At 42.9% G+C, this 19,615-nt stretch overlaps 2 protein-coding genes and 1 long non-coding RNA gene across 3 annotated transcripts in view; 2 read left to right on the forward strand and 1 right to left on the reverse strand.

Annotated features, from left to right (window-relative positions):
• LOC147241646 (uncharacterized) overlaps positions 1–11,325 on the forward strand; it is a 28,262-nt gene extending 16,937 nt beyond the window's left edge. The window contains exon 3 of the long non-coding RNA XR_015110872.1: positions 11,258–11,325. This is a non-coding gene — a long non-coding RNA (uncharacterized LOC147241646). The remainder of the gene's footprint in view (positions 1–11,257) is intronic.
• Positions 8,218–12,566, reverse strand: gdap1 (ganglioside induced differentiation associated protein 1). The gene is made up of 6 exons (XM_086191287.1): positions 12,378–12,566; positions 11,247–11,439; positions 10,597–10,770; positions 10,329–10,423; positions 9,420–9,534; positions 8,218–9,340 (listed from the first exon to the last, which is right to left on the reverse strand). The coding sequence occupies exons 1-6, from the start codon at positions 12,528–12,530 to the stop codon at positions 8,967–8,969; spliced, it is 1,104 nt and encodes a 367-aa protein (XP_086047413.1). The 5' UTR covers positions 12,531–12,566; the 3' UTR covers positions 8,218–8,966.
• Positions 12,567–13,374: 808 nt separating this feature from the next.
• The window catches only part of jph1a (junctophilin 1a), a 34,021-nt gene continuing 27,780 nt past the window's right edge, over positions 13,375–19,615 (forward strand). The window contains exons 1-3 of the mRNA XM_086191628.1: positions 13,375–13,519; positions 13,642–14,147; positions 16,966–17,734. Of these exons, the coding sequence (XP_086047754.1) occupies positions 13,769–14,147; positions 16,966–17,734 (1,148 nt within the window). The 5' untranslated portion in view covers positions 13,375–13,519; positions 13,642–13,768. The remainder of the gene's footprint in view (positions 13,520–13,641; positions 14,148–16,965; positions 17,735–19,615) is intronic.

The following is a 19,615-nucleotide window of genomic DNA, read 5'->3' on the forward strand; positions in this document are numbered from 1 at the left end:
CTCCATGGATACGGCCATGTCAATAAAACCCTCTGCCATTTAATACCTCTCTTTCTACCGGTGAAATACGGCCACGATACACAGCCAAACTAGAAACTTTTAAAAGCCTATTTTATTTTGAGATGAGACAGCATTTCTAGTTTATTTTTTCTTTACAAGTCAACAGAATTGAAATTGGCTTCTAACTAACAAACACAGAAAAGTTGTGTTTGGGCCTCTTTGTTTCTTCAAGGAATCGGCCATTACTGTGCAATTTTCCTCGTCTATTTCCCACAGATTCATTAGCTTTAAATAAGCCCATTGTTGTAATTGCAGAATAAGATGGCAAGCTTAGCGCTAACCTTTAGCATTACACATTCGCTGAGTCATTATGATTATGCCATTTATTATTTTGCCACCATATTCAAGATCCATTACACTTGGAGAGATTTAGTGATGATTTGTTATCCCTATTGATTTATGTCTCCCTTGTTCTTGGACACACAGACACATATTGTTTATTCATGTTCTTTCCATAACACTATGTCTTTTTGGGCATGTCTGCTGGAATACAGAAGGCTCCAGAAGAGAAAGTATTTAAAATAAGACAGCAGTAAAGAGAAAGCCAGGTTTCCGGGGAAGCAGTTTTGAAAGTGATGCAGTTGTCTCACTTTTCATTTACTTCACAATCTTTCAAAATACTGCACACCTCCTGTTGATCCGTGATCTACCCCTCTATGAAGCAGACCCAACATACGTTTCCATGTTTTCGGAATATTTCAACGGCTCTGAGCCAAGGCCACCAAACATTATCAATAATAAGGATATACAGTAAAATATGAGCTCCTGTGGTTGCTTTTGAATGCTGTGTGGCTCGGTGGATTGTTCATTTTCGAAACAAGTGTTTCTCATTATGTTGAGTATTGTGCTTGGCAGGGAGGCCTTGAAAATCCTGCCAATGTAAAATCTGCTTTCCAGTGCCTGCTGAGAATACCATATATAGTTTCACCTGTTATCCTGCTCAAGTCACTGAGATAATCCACACAGTCAGCATGTTGTCTTTGATTTTCAAGGTATGTTGTGGCAGAGTGCCTGTGAGTCAATAAGTTGGGCAGTGTGCTGATAGGGAAATAAAACAGAGCCTCGCGAGTACAACTGGCGCTTTGATGTGCGCGTCTGCTCTTATCTCCGTCTTTACCCTGCCACACCTTATTGCCTTGTTGTTGCAACAGTGTTTGAATCCAAATCTAATTAACATGTTTAAGAGTGTCCATAATCCCCTGAGCTTCTTGGTGTGTCCCGTGGGATCCGTAAAAACCTTTTTAACCAAAATTTCTACCGTCTGACGTGGAAGTTTTTAGGGTGTGAAGTTCTGTTCCCAGAATTTACCTTTGTAGCTCCTCCAAAGATTCCTTATTCCTGGGGATGGGGAAAGTTTCTGTGCTGGAGAAAGAGGTTCATGCATCGTTGTAAGGACTTCAGGTTCTACTATTTGAAGAGCATGGAAGAGCCATGCATGGAAAAAGCCCATAGTTATCAAAGAAATTACTTGCAGTTAGTCCACAAATCACATTTTTTACCCGTATACATTAAAAAGTCATCATTCTCAGTAATCCGGCCATTTGCTTGAGGTTGGTTTTGAAATGTACTTACGCCCCAATAACATAAAATACTCTGCTTACCATCCCAATCTAGGTCAGGGGTCGTCAACCTGTCGAGCTTGAGTAACTGATCACTCTTTCAATGGTACAAGTTCAGTTTGGTCGAATGCACCTCAGAGATACATTTCTTTCCATCATCAGCCACGACCGAGACAACCATTCTGCTGCCCTTTATCGGTGGTCCGGTCTAGTCGGAAAACTTAGACGCCGTCGTGTCTGGGTGTGTAACATTATCCAGAGGCAGCAGTAAAGACCCAGTCCGGTGCGTTTCATAGCCGTTTTCAAGAGCTGCTTCTGAGAGACTTCCTACTTAATTGCAAAGTAACTACATCAAGATGATGATGTATGAATTGTCAGGTCTTCCCACAAGACGATAAGCAAACAACTTATTAAAATGGCTGATTTCTGAATGGAAGGTAGGAGTTCATCTGCTTCAGAAAGTTTGGCGTATCTCTCAGGTTTTTGCTGTGTTAGCTTAAGTAAATTGTTCCAGCTTGAAGTTTGGAGATATAGAATTTCTTAATGAATATGAATAGATCTGGCCTTTCTCATCATGGATGATTTTGCGTTAGAAAGGTTGGTCAAGGCTGAGAATCAACGTACCTATTTGCTTTTCAGGTCCCCACCTGCTTTTAAATCCTTCGGCGTTCTCTTACTTCCTATCATACCGATTATTTTTCATTTTGGCTTTTACGTACTTTGTAATTATGTGTATATTCGTAATAACGACAATCATAATAATAATAATAATAATATGCTGCTCCTTGTGGAGCTTCTCCCCTGGCAGCCATCTTGAAAATAACATGTTGGTTTGTAACAGAGATGTGGAATTTGTGACACACTAATGGAAGTCTTCCAGCTTTGACCCATGTCTGTATATGGAATGTCTCTTTGAAGATATGTTGGCATGTCAAGAACTACCGTCAGGTCTTTGTTAGCTGACCTCCTCGATCACAATCACAACAAGAATCAAAACACATATGGAACGCGGCAGACGTTTATGCTGAAATCTTGTCACAGAAAATTCACCGTCAAGAAATCCCTTTTTCCATTCACCGCAGATTTTTTTCATGTATTTTAGGACTGATTGCTTGATGGAACATCGGTTGCTGTCCTCGGCTGAGTTTAATCCATTTTTTTTGCTTATGTTTCATTTTAAACCTACGTAGCCAGACCGTAGTGACACTTCATAACATAAGAATATTGCCATTTTGTCCGTGTTGCCACCGCGTAATTCAGTTCATTTTGTGTCTCTGAGATTGGGGTTAATGATAATATGATAATAACCCAGTTCTCTTTCCTAAACATATACTTATCAGCCTTTAGGACTCCATAATACACCAAATGAATGAGCACACTCTTTTTACTTCTGCCAAGGAAGTCATATTTTCGGTGGCAACTGTTGGCAGAATTAGGCTAAAACCATGAGGCCAAACTCTGAAAAGGTGTGGCATTGGCCAAGGAAGAACTCTTTGAATTTTGGGGCAGATCAGTCAAAGTAAGTGAAAAATAGCTTTTGTCTTTGTTAGGTTTGGCTGAGTTCATCTCGGTGGTGATAGGCTCTCTACGAGTGACCTCCAGTTCCCCAAATGTTTTCTTCTGTTTGACCCTGAACTTCTCCAACTTCCACTGAGGTTACTTTTCACCCAAGTACCCAGAATATGTTAAAATGCATTTATTCTACCAAATAGCTCTTCTTTCTTTACTTATTTCCTCTGACATTTCCTCAGAGTGGCTCCGGGGAAACGGAAATAAATCTTATTTTTGCAAGGAGAGTGCAAGTAAGACCACACCACAGCTCCCTGGGGGTGGGGTGGGGTGGGGGTGGGGGGGTGGGGTTGTCGTTTTCCACCCCAAAGTGCAAAACTCATTACGATTGTGTGTCGACTACCAAACCATCTACATGCTGAGAGGTTGCTGCTCGACAGGTGCGGCTGACCTGATGCTTCTCTATAACATGAACTCTACCTAGTAGCACCATCGTCTTACATTGTCCTCTGTCGCTGTCTCAGCTGACGGTGTGTTATGTTACACCTTTGATTCCCGATGGAGGAGGATCAGGCCCTGTTGCCAGGGTGGGTCATGCTAGAGGAAGTGTTTTCAGTTCAGTATTTACATCAGGATATATGTCCACAGGGCCACCCCCGTACCATCCGACCCCTCCAACAATTTGTTCAGTTTGGAGCGACCTTCGCTAACCTTCAGGGAAACGTAAAGTCAGTTGAGCGGCACCATTTATCTGTGTCAAATTGATGTGTGAACGTAGGAACGCGTACGTTTTTTTGAAGTCTGTGGTCCTTGATAGTTCTTGTTTATTCTAATTTATCAATTTTGAGGTTCATGTGTGCAATCGTACAATCTGTAATCAGTTTAAATGTACCTGTGACAGGAGGAGCCGAAGGTTTCGTCACCTTTCATCAACGTGGTAACATTTGCACGACAATAACAGAAAAATTCATTAACATAATAAAAGCCGGGTGGTGTGTTTGACTTCTGGCCGTCTGAACAGAGATTTATAATACAGCAGGTTCACTCTTTCACGCCGTTTGGTATCATCTCTCCTGCACAGGCGTGTTTATGTAGGCCGATGTTAAATATTTGAAGAGCACATGCACTTGGGGTGGGGGGGTGGGGGTTAAGGGGGGGGGGGGTGAATGGTGGCACGGGATTTCATCATAAAGCTGTGAGGGGCGAGCCAGCGGGGGGTCATTTTAACAGTAGTGTCAACATCATGAGATCCCACCTCTGTCGACTCAGCAAACAGTAAAATGGCAGACGCTCTGAAAGGAGGTGACGGCTGCTGCTTTCTGGAAAAGCCTGGTGGGTTTCTCAGAAGACCTTTTGATGGTGCCAAGCTCTGGTTGACTCTGAGTGGTGTGTCTAAAGTAACCAGGAGAGAGAAAGAGGGGGAGAGGGAGAGAGAGTTAGATATTTATAAGAGGATTTGAGCGTGATGTAACGTCAACGCTGATTGGAAGAAAGTGACAAAGCTGCTGTTGACATTGTACAAAAGCTAAACAGCTGCTGCTTCATTCATCTTGCCTCATTCCTGTGTCTACAGTAACATTATGTAATGACACTGTAGACACAGGAACGAATGAAGCGCATATTTCTCTCCAATATCTATTTAGTGCGATTTTTTTTTTTTTTGGACGGTTCTTCCGTTTACAGATGTGATGGAAAATGGATCACAAAAAACATTGTTCCTCTTTCCTCTTTTTTTTTTTTTTTTTTTTTTTTACTCTCTGGTTTATATCTTTACTTTCGCTTCCATCCAACACCCATTCACCCCTTCTAATCTTTCCACCATCTCACCCCTGAATCGACCCAAAGCTCCTCCGACTGCAAAGACGTGTCTGTGGAAGTTTCCATGCTCCCGTTCGCCCACTTGCCCTTGAGTAAGAGCCACATCAAGTATGGCGGGCCTCTGCTGCTCTCAGCTACTGCTCTGTGGCTTTCTGTTTGCCCAGCCTGCCTGTCTGTGGACATCCAAACCCAAGCTCGCACATTTTATCGCACCCACCGACAACTTGCCGACGCTCACTGTCCTGCATGAGATGTCTTATTCATCTCAAAGACGCGATCCTCGCCTAGTTTCTATCTACTACAAACACAAATTCTCTCACTCGCTCACTCACTCGCTCACTCACTCGCTCACTCTCTCTCTCACACACACACACACACACACACACACACACTTTCTCTCTGCTTTCTGTTTGAATGTCTGCTGGGGGTTTCCATGCAAGCTTTTCCCAAACAGACAGCCACCTGCACCACCCCACCCTGACCCTCTGACGCAGACACCCCCAACTGGCAAGAGTGAGAGAGAGAGATAGAGGGGGGGGGCAGAGAGACAGAGACAGACAGATACAGAGTAAGAGTGACGCAGCTGATTTTGTTTATTTGAATGGCAGAAAAGAGACTAACGCCAGGAGGGTGTAATGACACTGTAAATGGGAATATAAATAATCTCTTGGTAGCAGAGTGGTGACTCGGCACTACTGTGACATCATGTAGGAAGGGCGCCAGCTTAAACAGTCTCGTTATTCATGAAGTAAAAATAGAAATACCAAGATAAAATAGTACTCCGGTTAAAGTTTCCATTCAAAATTCTTCTTTGATAGAGAAGTATTTGATATTGACTTTACTTGTTTTTGTATTCCAGTGCATTCAATCCTTGAACCATGAACTTCTAAAAGTCACGTTCAAGTCCCACATTTTCCTACAGTTTCAAACTACATCACCCTCATCGCGTTTGGTCATGTTCTCTATGTATCATCTTCCTCTCTCCCTCTCTCTCTCACACACTGCATTCAGATAATTGAAGTAAACAGTACTTTGAAATGGCAGTGATATAGAAGCCAAAGGATTGAAAGTAGCAAAAAATATAAATCCTCAAATAAACTACAGATTCTTTGACATGGTACTTAAGAACAGTATTGTGGTAAAAGTACTTTCTACCACTCAATGGGCAGCTCTTTCAGCTCAGACCCTCATCAGCATCATTATACTTCCACACATTGTTGACCAAAGACAAGTAACCTACCCCAGCTTCTTCTTCTTCCACTGTTTTTGGTGGCGTAAATTCGAAGATTCGGCCATTACGCTTCTCTTCCTCTCGATTCCACACAAAATTATTTATGGGAACGGCATCAAAAAACAGATATGGAAGCAATTCCTCCAGAACAAGTAGCCCACAAGGGGGAGGGCTATCAACCGGAACCAGAGACCAGATGAACAGGATACTGCATGAGGTACCAAATGGATCTTAGCCTAATAAATGACATCTACCTTTAAACGACAAACCAGCCAGATGTGCAACATCATCGACAACAACAAAAAAGCAAAAAGGTCTAAACCTGCTTAGTCTTTTCTTTAAAAGTAAGAACGTCACAAACGTCCTCCAGAAGCAGCAAACAGCAGACCTTTCCCTCAAGCGTAGCCAGTCAGAACATGTATAAATACTGCTTCTCCTTGAAGCTCCACTCATCCACCACTTGATATTTTAATCCTTAAAAAAATAAAATAAAAGGTGACATCTGCTATAGCTACAGGTTTCTCCATCTGTTTTTTTGGCCTCAATAGATCCAAGTTTGAGTTATCACCCCCACATCAAATTCCAAATCATCTCTCTATTTTGGCTTGAACGGGTTATTTTCCTACATCATATTTAATAAAGTTGGAATTTAGTTAATATTCAAATATTTGGCGGATAAATAGAACTGATGATGATTAATGGTTCAAATTTCACAAGGAAACGTTTCTCCAATTATTCTCACAGTAAAACGGGTTTCATCGAAAGGTCTGATATCCATATTTTAGCAAGTATTTATGAAAAATACTGGAAGCTCGCCCGCTGAATGTGCTGTACAGATGTGCAGGACTGTAAAGTGATGTGGTAACTCAGTATGATAAACTTATAGTTCTTTCTCATGCTACGGGATATATTCACAACTCAGACAAATCCGTGTGTGGGTAGCCTTTTAAGTGACATTTAAGAGCTCTAACGTGTAGCAGTCCACACAAATAATCCATTCATAGAACCCTCAGAGGTCTGAAAGAAGGGGTTTTACCTCCAAATATACTTTTAGAAAAGCAGGACCCCTTCTTTGTTTTACATGGGTGAATGTTACTCTCCCCTACACAGCAGAGGTGAGTCCTGTCTAAGGAAACACTGCCCTCTAGTGGGGATAAATAACACAAATCATTTAGGAATAATACATTTTTAAGATCTCACTTTATGGCAGGAACATTTTGCTTCATGTAACGATGTCAGGTTTACAGTCCGTGATGATTCTTGCTCCTAGGAAAAAGTTCAAAGCGCAACGATTAAAATTTAAATTCAACTTAAAATGGGTTTTTTTTTGGTAAATATTATGAAATCTTGGAGTTGCTAACGCAGGAGAGACAAGACCATTTGTTACCTATTTCTGTTGCTTTTGATATGCTTAACGCTGTATTTTGACCATTGACCCTTACTGTAAGAAAATGATGTCATTTCTGTTGCCATTCATATCATTTTCCACCTCTTGTTGTAATCATCACTTGTGGCATACCCCCTTTTCTCTCTCCCTCTGTCTTTTGTTCTCTCTCTCTCACTCACTCACTCACTCACTCACACACACACACACACACGATGCTTAAACAGCTCAGCTCACATGCGGCTTCAACACGTGTGAGGCACGTCTCTGACAGCTACACTACCCAGCTCTGTGCGGACACTTGACAAATGAAGGCCAGACAAGGCTGCGAGCTCCAGCGTGTGTCTGCTTTATGTGCAGCTGTGCTCGCGTGAGGAGGAGTCTAGAAAAATCAAAGCTGTGCATATGTTAAATGTCAGCGTTGGCTTGAAACTCCTGGCTGCGGTAAACAAATTACCGTAGACTCTTGATTTAAATCCAGGTCCTGTGAAATATGATTAGATTGGTCTTTGGATGTTTGCTTGAAAATGTTCTAAAAGCCAAGTGTGATACTTGAGATTTTAATAAATGCTGCAGAGTTGTGATTTTTTTAAATTATTATTATTATTATTCTCATTTACGTTTGATTGACAGGAGGACTCAGGAGAAGGGTTTGGAAGCAGTTTATTTCTGACAGATGTTGGGGAATAGAGAGTTAAGGTGTTATGGTGAGGAGGCGTCTACAGAGCAAATTAGAGATCCAATGTAGAATGTTAAACGCTGACAGACACACGAGAGATTATGCGTTTGCTTTTATTTCCTAACATGCAAAAACTGACAATCACTCAAAACATATCACATCAGACTCTAATACATGAAAATTACAAGCACCATTCTGGGTCTTTTGCATGTCATGGCCCAGGATCATTTTAATTTGAATCATATGACGACTGAGCTCCTTGTCAGCGCAGCATTTTCTATTAATTTCAACACAGTATAAAAAGCTACTTGCAATTGTTTTGCAATATGTTTCAACTTTGTGTTGTAACTCTGACGTGCATTTTGAAATTGAGGAATGGTGCGTTCATGTGCTTTTATAAGAATTGTAAAAACAAGTTCCGCTGGAAGATTTTTTTTCTGTCACTTTTAATGCAAGAGGCAACAAAAATTACAAATGCTGATTAAATCCACTAGCACCCACTCCAAGAACAAACCACATGTTCATGTATCTGACCTTCCACCGACTCTTTCCTCTCGATCCTTTGGTGTGTGATGCGACAGTCACATGGCTAAAAGTGCTTTTTGTGCAACCAGAAACACACAGAACACAAATGACACACTGCTTAGGAAATTAAGGTATGCTTCAGTTACACGTTATTGTATTTTAATTTATATGCTAGGATGTAGGCCACATTCTCTTTAAATTTCAGTTCCATTTCCAGCTTCCGCAGCTGGACACAGTCAACCTCTTCTTCATGTAAAGAAAGGCGAGGTATGTAGCTCCTCCCAAAATGCCTATCAACAGAGTGGTACCAATTATGACCGGTGCATTTTTCCTGGCTACACGGAACGCCACAGGAAGCACAGCTGATATCAGGATGTTGTTGACGTGGCCCAGAACTCTCCTGAAGGCCGGGCGCTCCAACACTCGCTCATAGTAGGTTTCCAGGTTGACACGGTTACCGTTGCCCCAGTAGCGACGGGAGAGACCAAGGAACTTGAGGCGGTGTAAGGTGACAGCCAGAGAGACGTCAGCCATACTGAAGAAGTCCCCACACAGCCAGGATGGACTGCCCTCCTCTGGGAATGGAAGAGAAGGAGACACGGAGGATGAATGGATCTGATTACAGTTTTAAACATGGTTGTGCGTTGTTGGTACCTGGCGTTTCCTCCACCCTCCTCTGTAGCTCCGTCTCCACCTGGTCCATCACGCTCTCCAACTCATCCAGAAGCTTCTTCAAGTACTTCATGTTGTCATGGTCAAACAATTTAGACTGCAGGGATATTGAACAACTCGATTGTTGAAGGAGAGGCATGCCATCCTACGCATGAAGAGATCTGATAGCAGGAGTGCTAAACTAGTACTGATCAGTTAGAGGAAACTAGTCACTATTCAGAGACTTGTGGCAAAAACAATTCTAAAAAATGGCAGAAACAAGCGAAGTCATGTTGCGTCTTCAGGGAGGAGTAACCCATGGAAACAACCAACAACAAACTCTCACAAGATGATACATTTTGGAAGGATAAGTAACATAAACGGACAGGGTGTACATCAGTTCAGGCACTATAAGTGTAACCAAGGCCAGACTGTGCAAGCATCACCGGTGGCTAGGCTAATAACGCTAGCTCTGTCAGAGAAAGTAGCGGAATCCCCCCTGGAGCAGGCGGCTCTACGGTCTGGGTGAAGAGCGAGGTCATTAAAACCATTCATCCATATCTGAGCAAATGAGGTGCTAGAGAGACATATTTCTGTCTAACCCAGGAGGTAGCACCCCCACACACGACCCCGCCCCTCAGCCTTACTTTGCCTCTGATTGGCTGGGAGTTGGTTGCTAGTTTTGGAAGGCGAAGGGTGATCCTCGGAAGAGGAAAGCACAAAACGCGTAAGTTTTGTCTCGAGTTGATGCTTTTGAAGCAGATTATATGTCAAGAAAAAAAAATCTTTTTTTTTCTTGCCATCTTAATGATAGGAAATAATTAAGCCACCATTTCTGTGTTAGATCTCCATAGTACAGCTTGGATCTAAAAATCAGCTTGTTTTTGTTCTTCGCCAACACCAATCACTCACTTTTAAGCGCCTCTGTTTTGCGATGTAAGCATCTTTCAGCTCCGGGTTCTCCTCCGCCAGTTTCTTCAGCTCTGATTCCGTGTTCACTATCTGTGCTGTTAAAATAAACAAACAAACAAACAAAAAAATACCACAGAAAAATTGCAGAATAGATGCAGCACATCAGAGACAAATGAGAACACTGTGACTTTCCCTACCACACGAACATAGGTGCACCTGTCATGAAGTAATCCCTAACAATTTCTTTTCTTCGCTGCTGCTGTCTTACTTCGTATGCTTGTGGCGGCATAAGCGGGAATGTGGGAGTCCACGGTGATCTCGGGGTGGAGGATGCAGCCGTGGGTGTAGGCGTCCATCTGAAGTGAGTCCAGCAGCTCCCTGTAGTGCTGCACTCTGTGATAGTAAGTACTTCCTTCATCAGGTATCAGTTTGGGGGTGCCGTCTACACACAAATACGCCAAGAAAAACTTAGAGTGAATAATTTCAAAATAAAACATGAAGACTTCAAATCAAGTTTGTTCTGGGGAGAATGGAAATGTATAGAAAAGGAAAAGCTCTTTTTTTTTTTTATTCAACATTTTCACTTTTACGATATCTGAAGATAGCTTACCAGATTTTCTCTCCACTTAAGCCAACAGGATTAGGACCCTTATAACAAGTCTATAATGGATGGGTGTATACCCAGGAGGAAAACAAACAAACAAAACACAAAAGAAATGAAATGAAAGATTGAAAAGTCAACAAATGAGTTGCACAAAATGTTAACCCCCCCCCCCCCAAAAAAAGGACAGAAAAACAGAAATACCAAATGAAGAACAAAGTACTAAGGGTCTAAGGACAGAGGATGACAAAACTCATGACAGCGAGTGAAACTTGGTTTGTGTCTGGTATAAAAACAAACTTTATTTTTCCTCTCACCCTCGCTGAAGTTCTGCTCCAGGTAGTCCATGATCTGTGTCGGGTCACAGATGACGTTGTCGTCGTGGACGAGGACGGGAACCTCCCCGGTGGGATTCAGACGCATGAACCACGGCTCGTTGTGTTCACTTAGAGGTAAACTGACGTCATACTCCTCGCAGTGCAAGCCTTTCTCTGCTATGGCCAAACGCACCTGCGACACAGCAGCAGTCAACAAGAGGTGAGATTCAGCTGATCTCAACACCGTCTAATTATGGATTCATCGTTAAATAACCCGCAGGTTCTTGTATATTAATTACACATATTACAGATTCACAGAGGGAATCTCTTCAAAACTGTATTTAAATTAAGGTTATGGACATTTACAGGACCACCAACAGCACATAGATAATAATTATAAAACTAAAAGGCAAACACGCTTTTAGAAAATACATCGTTTTGTGACATAAATTGAGGTTTAAGGTTCAGAACAGCAACTTCCCAACTTAAATGGCCCTGTCAATAATAATGTCACACACACACACACACAGACACACACACTTTTACCAATATACATTAATTTAGTCAGAGCTAATTTTTCTTGACACCAAAAAGCCACACACACACACACACACACACCCACACACACATATATATATATGTGTGTGTGGGTGTGTGTGTGTGTGTATGTATTACATTTGCTTTATCTTGCATATTATATTTCAGTTGATAACAGAAGTATATAAGGAAAATATTCCTTTGCCTAAAACTTCTTATGTTTTGGGGGGAGGGGGTAGTTAGACACCATTTTGCAATCAGTTCAGTCAAATAAATCACTGTCTTCTTATATCGAAATCAAAAATCACGAAACGACCCACAAAATGCGGAGGTTTCGGCTGCACTGAAACCACAAATTCAAACATATAAACTAATCCATTAAATAACACTGCCAGGGTCATTTTCATGTCAGTAACAAAATGAGACGAACTATGACTGAAATATTTAGATTAAAACAACAACAACAACAACAACAACAAAACCACCGAATAATCCACAATCACCTATTGACCGAATCTGTACTCGAACCGGCGGAGGGGAGCTGTCCACCGAGCTGCGGTGCTGAAAGATTACAAAAAACACATGAACACCAACCTTCTGAGAATTGAAAGACTGAGTCCAGTGATAAAGCGTCAACTTGGACTCGTTCGGTTTCGCAGCACACAGCTGCTGTTCATCTGGAGCTGAGTCCGTTTCTATCAGAGCTGTTTTCTCATGGTGACACTCCGAGCTGTTTTCAGACGCCATTTTATCTGTTGGTGTTTTAGGGGACGAGTGAGGACAGGGAGCCATGTCACTGTGAACAGAATACACCCCCTACTGGTTCGGAGTGTCATGGTAACAGTCCTTCCCCCCCCCCCCCCCCCCACTGTGTTAAGAGTTCACATATTTGTTCCATATTCTTCTTTATATCCCGTTTACACAGTATATTTTAGTTATATATTGTTGAAATGTTCCGAATCGTTTCATCGGCATGATCATGATTGAAGACAGAAAAATATTCCCAATATGAATGGAACAATTCAGAATGTACGACAAAGGAAACGCAAGGTTTGATTCGCTATTGACGTTATAAAATAAAGCTAAACCAAGCGTTCTTTCATGCAGTACATACATTTGTGCAGCAGATGTCGATGTAATCTGCTGCTTTAACCGTGCAGCGGGTCTCTACAGGTTTGATTAGTGACAGTGACACGCTTTATGAATATAAAAAGCCAAATTCATGCAAAATAGGAGTATATTTTATCAATAGAATTTGTTTCCCTTCCTGTTGTTTGTATAACTTGTGGAATAATTGTAATCATTCATGCTGTTATTAATATTTATTTTTGCAACCATCCTATTTTAAGAAACTTGTGCTATGGGTCGTACATAGTTTTAATATGAAATGTAATATAATATCAATGCAAAACTAGAAATTATAATTTAAAATGTGGGCTACAATAACCGCAATATTTTGGATGTACAATTTTTATTTTTATAAGTATATTTTTTTCCCAACACCATTTTTTTCATGTGAAAAGATTAAAATTATTGTATAACAATAAAATATAAGTAATTTTTTTGGGGGGGGGGGGGTCTTTGAGGAGAGTGGGCGGTGCCTTTGGCGTGACGTTGTGATTGGCCCAGTGTCTTTCTTCAGCGGGGACTCGACGCCTCTCTCTCTCCCTCTGTGATCAGTGGGTGAGAGGGGGGAGACGAGCAACACACAACGGACAACCCGGCGTGCGCCTCCGGTAAATGACGCCCACCATTCATACCTTTACACTCACCATTACGCATGCCTTTTTCTATTACATGACTGTGTGGATGTGCCAGTGTATTCTCCTCCTCACCCTCCGCTGTTTTGCTCCATCAGTCATCATCTTTTATCGGCTCATCCTCTCAACACATCATCGGTCCTGGATCCCCACAGCCTCGGTCCTGGAGACGCCTGAGTCTGCAGCAGTCAGCGCGCAATCGCTTTTTCCCCAGTCTTTATCTGAATGACGGGCGGACGGTTTGATTTCGACGACGGCGGCACTTACTGCGGGGGGTGGGAGGATGGCAAAGCCCACGGACACGGCATCTGCACCGGACCCAAGGGCCAGGGCGAATACGCGGGGTCCTGGTCCCACGGTTTTGAGATAGTCGGCGTTTACACTTGGCCCAGCGGGAACACCTACAAAGGGTATTGGTCCCAGGGGAAGAGGCATGGTCTCGGCGTGGAGAATAAAGGAAAGTGGATCTACCGCGGAGAATGGAGTCATGGTTTCAAGGGTCGCTACGGCGTCCGGCAAAGCCACAACACACCTGCTAGATATGATGGCACCTGGAGCAACGGGCTGCAAGATGGTTATGGGATTGAAACCTACGGTGATGGCGGTAAGAGATCCTTACTTCATTCTAATATGTGTGTGTGTCTCTTTAAATAACAGATGATATGTTAAAATTGAGGGAGGCTACTGGAAATCATCTGATATTATCTGAGGTGATTGCGCACTGCGGTCAAGCGCATCATCATCATCATCACCCCCCCCCCCCCTCCTCATCACCCCCTCCAAAAAATACATGATTTATTACCCAGATAATATCATCTTTATGGACAGAATATGAAATCCACATCTCGTTTGGCAGCTTTGGTTGCATCTCTTACGACAGAGGGAGGAGAGTGACTCCTACTGCCAGCTCAGTGGCACCATGCCCTGTCTAGAAGGAGTTTGGAAATCAGAGCAAATCAGCCTGTTGGGAGCCAATTATAGCCAGACTATCACCTACTTCTCTGTCATTTTCACATTTGAGCCTTCATTGCATTTAACACATCTCTCCAACAGTGCGCGCGTCCCTGTTAGTCATGAAAATAAAACTTGTTTTCGGTGAGAAAGTTCTACTTGTCAGCTCTCTTTCCAAGTGCAAACAGGTGCATATGTGAGGGGAATCAGGCAAATAAAAAACCCTTTTAATGTTGTCTAGAGGTCGCACAGCTGGTCAGTTTCAGTGTGCGTGTGTGTGTGTGTGTGTGTGTGCGCGCGCGTGCGTGTGCGCGTGTGCGTACGTGAGTTCATTCTGGTAATAAAACAGCGAGTCTCCGGGTGCTTTGACAGCAGCGTCTCCACTAACCTTATGGTGCTGAATAAATGCCTCACATATGATGCTTACAGGAGGGTGGGGGTGGAGGTTGGGATGGGGGGGGGGGGGTGGGGCTGGGCTTGGGAAATCAGCTGATCCTAGAGGATATACAGAACATCTGGCTGTCTGACCCCGCAACATCCTGATAACTTGATCTGCAGGGTCACCAAATTGAACTGCAGCACAGCGCCAGCCTGTTAATCTCACACTGTTTATCCATCTAAATTCCTGCCCAGGCGAGTATATCGTTTTCCCTTCCGAATCTTAACATTATGGCTTATTTCATTGTGTTGGCCAGGGAGATTCAGAAAAAAAAAACAAGCTTTTCTTATTATTGGGATCAGGTTGGTAATATGATGCTCTGAAGAAGCTACAGTAGGCCGGCACATGCTGTTTGAGCTCAGCAATGGCAAATGGGATTAATGAAATATTCTTCTTCATTGTGTGACTCATAGCGATTCCCTGTCGTCAGAGAAAAACGGATGGTGGTGAATGCGCCTACTGTCCGTGGGGGAGTTAGGGCCCGCCTGAAAATAGGCTCCTGGCTGAGTGATTCACATTCATCCCAAGTGATCCTCAGTATCACCAATCAAATCTCTTGATTGAGTTAGCTGGACTCCCCAGATCTAAAGAGAGGGCAAGAAAACAATTAAAAATATTTAGCATTCGTGTTATGTTTTTTTATAAGAACTCTTTGCAGATATACAATGAAATAACAATTAAAACCATCCTCAGAATTGGATATGAAACAAATATTTGATCAGGGAAAAAAATCCAAAACAACTTTTAGACATGCCTGTCTTAAAAAATACATCATCATTGATAGCGTAACACTATTTGACAGTTAGCAGAAAGTATTAATGCTGAATTATGAAGGATTAATTGTTAGAATAATGCAAAATGTGTTTAATGTCTGGGGCGGCACGGTGGTGCAGTGGTCAGCACTGTCGCCTCACAGCAAGAAGGTTCTGGGTTTGAGTCCCGGCTTGGGCACAGGATCTTTCTGTGTGAGTCTGCATGTTCTCCTTGTTCCTGTGTGGGTTCTCTCTGGTACTCCAGCTTCCTCCCACAGTCCAAAGACATCAAGAGGGGACGAGGCTGATTGATACTCTAAACTGACCGTAGGTGTGACTGTGAGTGTGAATGGTTGTCTGTCTCTATGTGTTGGTCCTGTGATGGACTGGTGACCTGTCCAGGGTGAACCCCGCCTCTCGCCCGAAAGTTGCTGGGATAGGCTCCAGCCCCCCCCCCCCCCCCCCCCGCGCGACCCTTAACAGGACTGGATGACAAATGGATGGCTGGATGTTGCTGTTCACTTTCAGATCAGCAGCTTCAAAGTCTTACCTCCGTATGAGTGCTTTTATTGGAGGTGTTGTATATCACAACTCATATTTGCATTGGGAGGACGTTTTGAATACTTTTGACCTTCATTTAGCAGCTGTTCTCAACCCAGATAATTTACAAGACTGTCAGGAAAAGTAACTTTCATGGATGATGTATGTTTGCAAGCTAACCAGGAAGTTAGCGTCACCTTGGGTTCCCTTAACCAAAAGCCAATGAGACGTCTTACATCAAATGTTGCATTATTGCAGAAAATAAGCTCTGTGGCAAATAAATGGAGAAAAAAAATTCACACAAATAGTATCTTACCAAACCAATGTTAATGAGAATGTAACATTTTGTTTGGTAAGATTCTATTTATGTGTTTTTTTTTGTAAAGCATGAAGGCAATTGGTAGGAGTAAAAAAATCAACCCTTGCATGACTTCTGCACCACCATAACGAAGCCTTTTCAAGCTCCTTCTGTTTGTGGCAAGATGACGTTGAAAATGAGCATGCTTCCATTTCATAGAAGGACAGTCTCAGAGGCTATGCTGCACTCAAAGATGGGAGTTACAATACTTAACTAATATAGTACTTTTTTGGAAATGAAGGTGTTTGAGAAAGATTTTTGGAGAGTTTCAAGTGGATGCTGTATTTTGTTAAATGAAAAATGATAGGAACCAGTTTTAGGGGGTTTGGTATATGCATGATTTGTGTAATGACTCATTAGCCCTTGTCTTGTTTTTCTTCAGGCACATATCAAGGCCAGTGGATGGGTGGGATGCGGCATGGCTATGGTGTACGTCAGAGTGTTCCTTATGGCATGGCCACTGTTATCCGCTCTCCTCTCCGTACATCTATGGCCTCCTTGCGCTCGGAGCAAAGCAACGGCACAGTGCTTCAGGACCTCTCCTCCCCGGCAGACACGCCCACAGGTAGCCGCGGCGGCTTCGTCCTTAACTTCCACTCCGACAGCGAAGTTGTCACCGGTAAGAAGAAAGGCCTGTTCCGTCGAGGTTCCCTCTTTGGAAGCCTCCGGCAGTTGCGCAAGTCTGACTCTCGGACCTCAATCTCCAGCAAACGCAGCTCAGCACGCAGTGATGCCACCATGAGCCGCATCAGCTCCAGTGATGCCAACTCAACCATATCCATTGGTGACGGTGAGCTGCCGGATGAGGACCTACTTCTGGAGGACCATGTGGATGCCACCACGACTGAGACGTACATGGGCGAATGGAAGAACGACAAGCGCAATGGATTTGGTGTTTCAGAGAGGTCCAACGGGATGAAGTATGAAGGGGAGTGGCTTAACAACAAACGCCATGGTTATGGTTGCACAGTTTTCCCAGATGGCACCAAAGAAGAAGGAAAGTACAAAAATAATGTGCTGGTGCGTGGAATAAGGAAGCAGCTGATTCCTCTTAAGAACCCCAAAACCAAAGAGAAGGTGGAGCGGGCTGTGGAGGGAGCACAGAGGGCTGCGGCCATCGCCAGGAGTAAAGTGGAAATAGCAGCTTCCAGGTAGTGTGTGTATTTGTGTTCATTCATACTTCCGTACATGTGGGTGTGTAATGTGTCAACACAAAAAAGACAGGGGCCTTTTTAACTGGCCAACCTCCCCAGGCTTGTCGGTTACATCGTAGCCAGTGGTAGAGTGATCTGATTGAAAGCACCGTCCTGTGTAAGTGGAGTCCCACGACAACAGCGCTGACCTTTACACATCATCAACAGTCAAGGCTTTTGTGTCGCCAGAGTGATCATCCCTGGAAAAGGTTCTGTTTCTATTCTCTGCCCATATCTTTCATTCTCAGGGAGAAGGGTCAGGCAACGTGTGTGTGTGTGTGTGTGTGTGTGTGTGCGTGCGTGTGCGTGTGTTCATCTGTTAGTGTGTAAGCGAGAGATTTGGGTGTCCGTGAGTTCATGTGCGGTATAGCCATACCTGCGTGCGTGCCAGTTGCGTCTCGTGTGCCATACCTGTTACCCCCTGCCAAGTACCTCTCTGATGTGGCATCTGCTCTTTAACAGGTGGATCAGATGTGACCTTTTCATTTAAAGCCTCCCTCCTACTGGGACACAGTTCAGTGTACACGCCATTGCTTTGACGTCCTCTGGTTTCTTTGCATCAGGGAATTATTAGGGTGAAGACTGGCTGCGTATGAGCTGTGAAAAGGTCTTGATGCAGTCAAGCTTGTTGATTTTCTCTCCCTTTGTCTCTCTCTCTCTCTCTCTCTCTCTCTCTCTCTCTCTCTCTTTCTCTCTCTCACTCTGTTTCATGAAGTGCAACAATTTGCATGTGTGAGCACTTTTGTGGTTCTCACAAGCAAAGCCATGATTATTGTATTTCTCTGACACACACGCTCAACATAATAGCTCTCGTTCAAGCTGCAGTAGCTCTCAAACTATTGCTCAGTTAATCAAAATTATAGTCTTACTCAATTAATTAGACTAGAATCCTGACTGGCACAATTGCACACATTTCTTTCTTTTTCTTTTTTTAAATTTAATTAAACATGACTAAGCATCTTCAGCCTTGCTAGCAACTCTTAGCAGCTGAAACACTTGCTGAGATGCTGCAGTACCATTTTTCTCTTTCCTGATACTGATACTTGAGCTTATTGGAGGAATTTTTCTGTGTGAAAACTGAATTTGACATTGATGACATGTAGGGCCATCTAAAAAAAACTCGCTGGTCTCTCTTCAGTAGGCTCAGGGTACTTTTTTTAGCCCTCGTGATGCAAGGGCTTGCATTACTGGCTGATAGCATTTCCGTGTCGGAGACGTCTTCCATACTGGTATCTCCAGAATCACTAGTCTTGTTTAAGCTAAATGCTAACATGCTAAGACACCAACCTTTCCCGTAATAGCAATGCTAAAAGGTGAGGCATTAAATACAAAGATAGCTTCTCAGCGGCTCTTCCTATTGCTTTTACCAGTGGGTGTTATACCTCGTTCAGGTTGCCCCTTGCAGAACGTTGTGATTTGCAATTTCAGTTTCCGGAGATAAATTTGATTTGACAATGAGAACGATGGAAACGTATATATTTGCAAGTATTTGGTAATTAAGTATTGGAAAACTGATAGTTTCACAGTTATTTTGCGGGATGACTTTGTCCTGCAGGTGGCGCTACAGAAAGAGTAAATTAGCATTGTAGATATTTGGACTAAAATTCATAACAATCACCTATTAGTGGTTGAAAAACCTTTGTTGTCCAGTGTTGTGCACCAGTTGACACTACTCGAGCCACACTAGTGATATTTTTTGCCACCCAACATGGGGGCCGCAGGTTTGTTTCCTGGTGTTGGCTTGTTCCAAACTGCATGACAAATATTTTGAGCTTTCCTTTCAAACAGATATTATCCAATACAAAAATATTACAAATCACTGTAATATTTCAACTCCAA

The sequence above is a fragment of the Aulostomus chinensis genome, chromosome 21 (genome assembly GCF_037954235.1).
Source record: "Aulostomus chinensis isolate RoL2024-O1b breed Wild chromosome 21, RoL_Achi_v1.0, whole genome shotgun sequence".
Classification (NCBI taxonomy): Eukaryota; Metazoa; Chordata; class Actinopteri; order Syngnathiformes; family Aulostomidae; genus Aulostomus; species Aulostomus chinensis.

Excerpts from the sequence above, each read along its gene's own strand:
- gdap1 (XM_086191287.1), bottom strand. The coding sequence starts at position 12,530 with ATGGCGTCTGAAAACAGCTCGGAGTGTCACCATGAGAAAACAGCTCTG. Across the intron at positions 10,424-10,596 it reads TGCCGCCACAAGCATACGAA|CACAGATAGTGAACACGGAA; the intron begins GTAAGACAGCAG and ends TTATTTTAACAG. Across the intron at positions 9,535-10,328 it reads CAAAACAGAGGCGCTTAAAA|TCTAAATTGTTTGACCATGA; the intron begins GTGAGTGATTGG and ends ATATCCCTGCAG.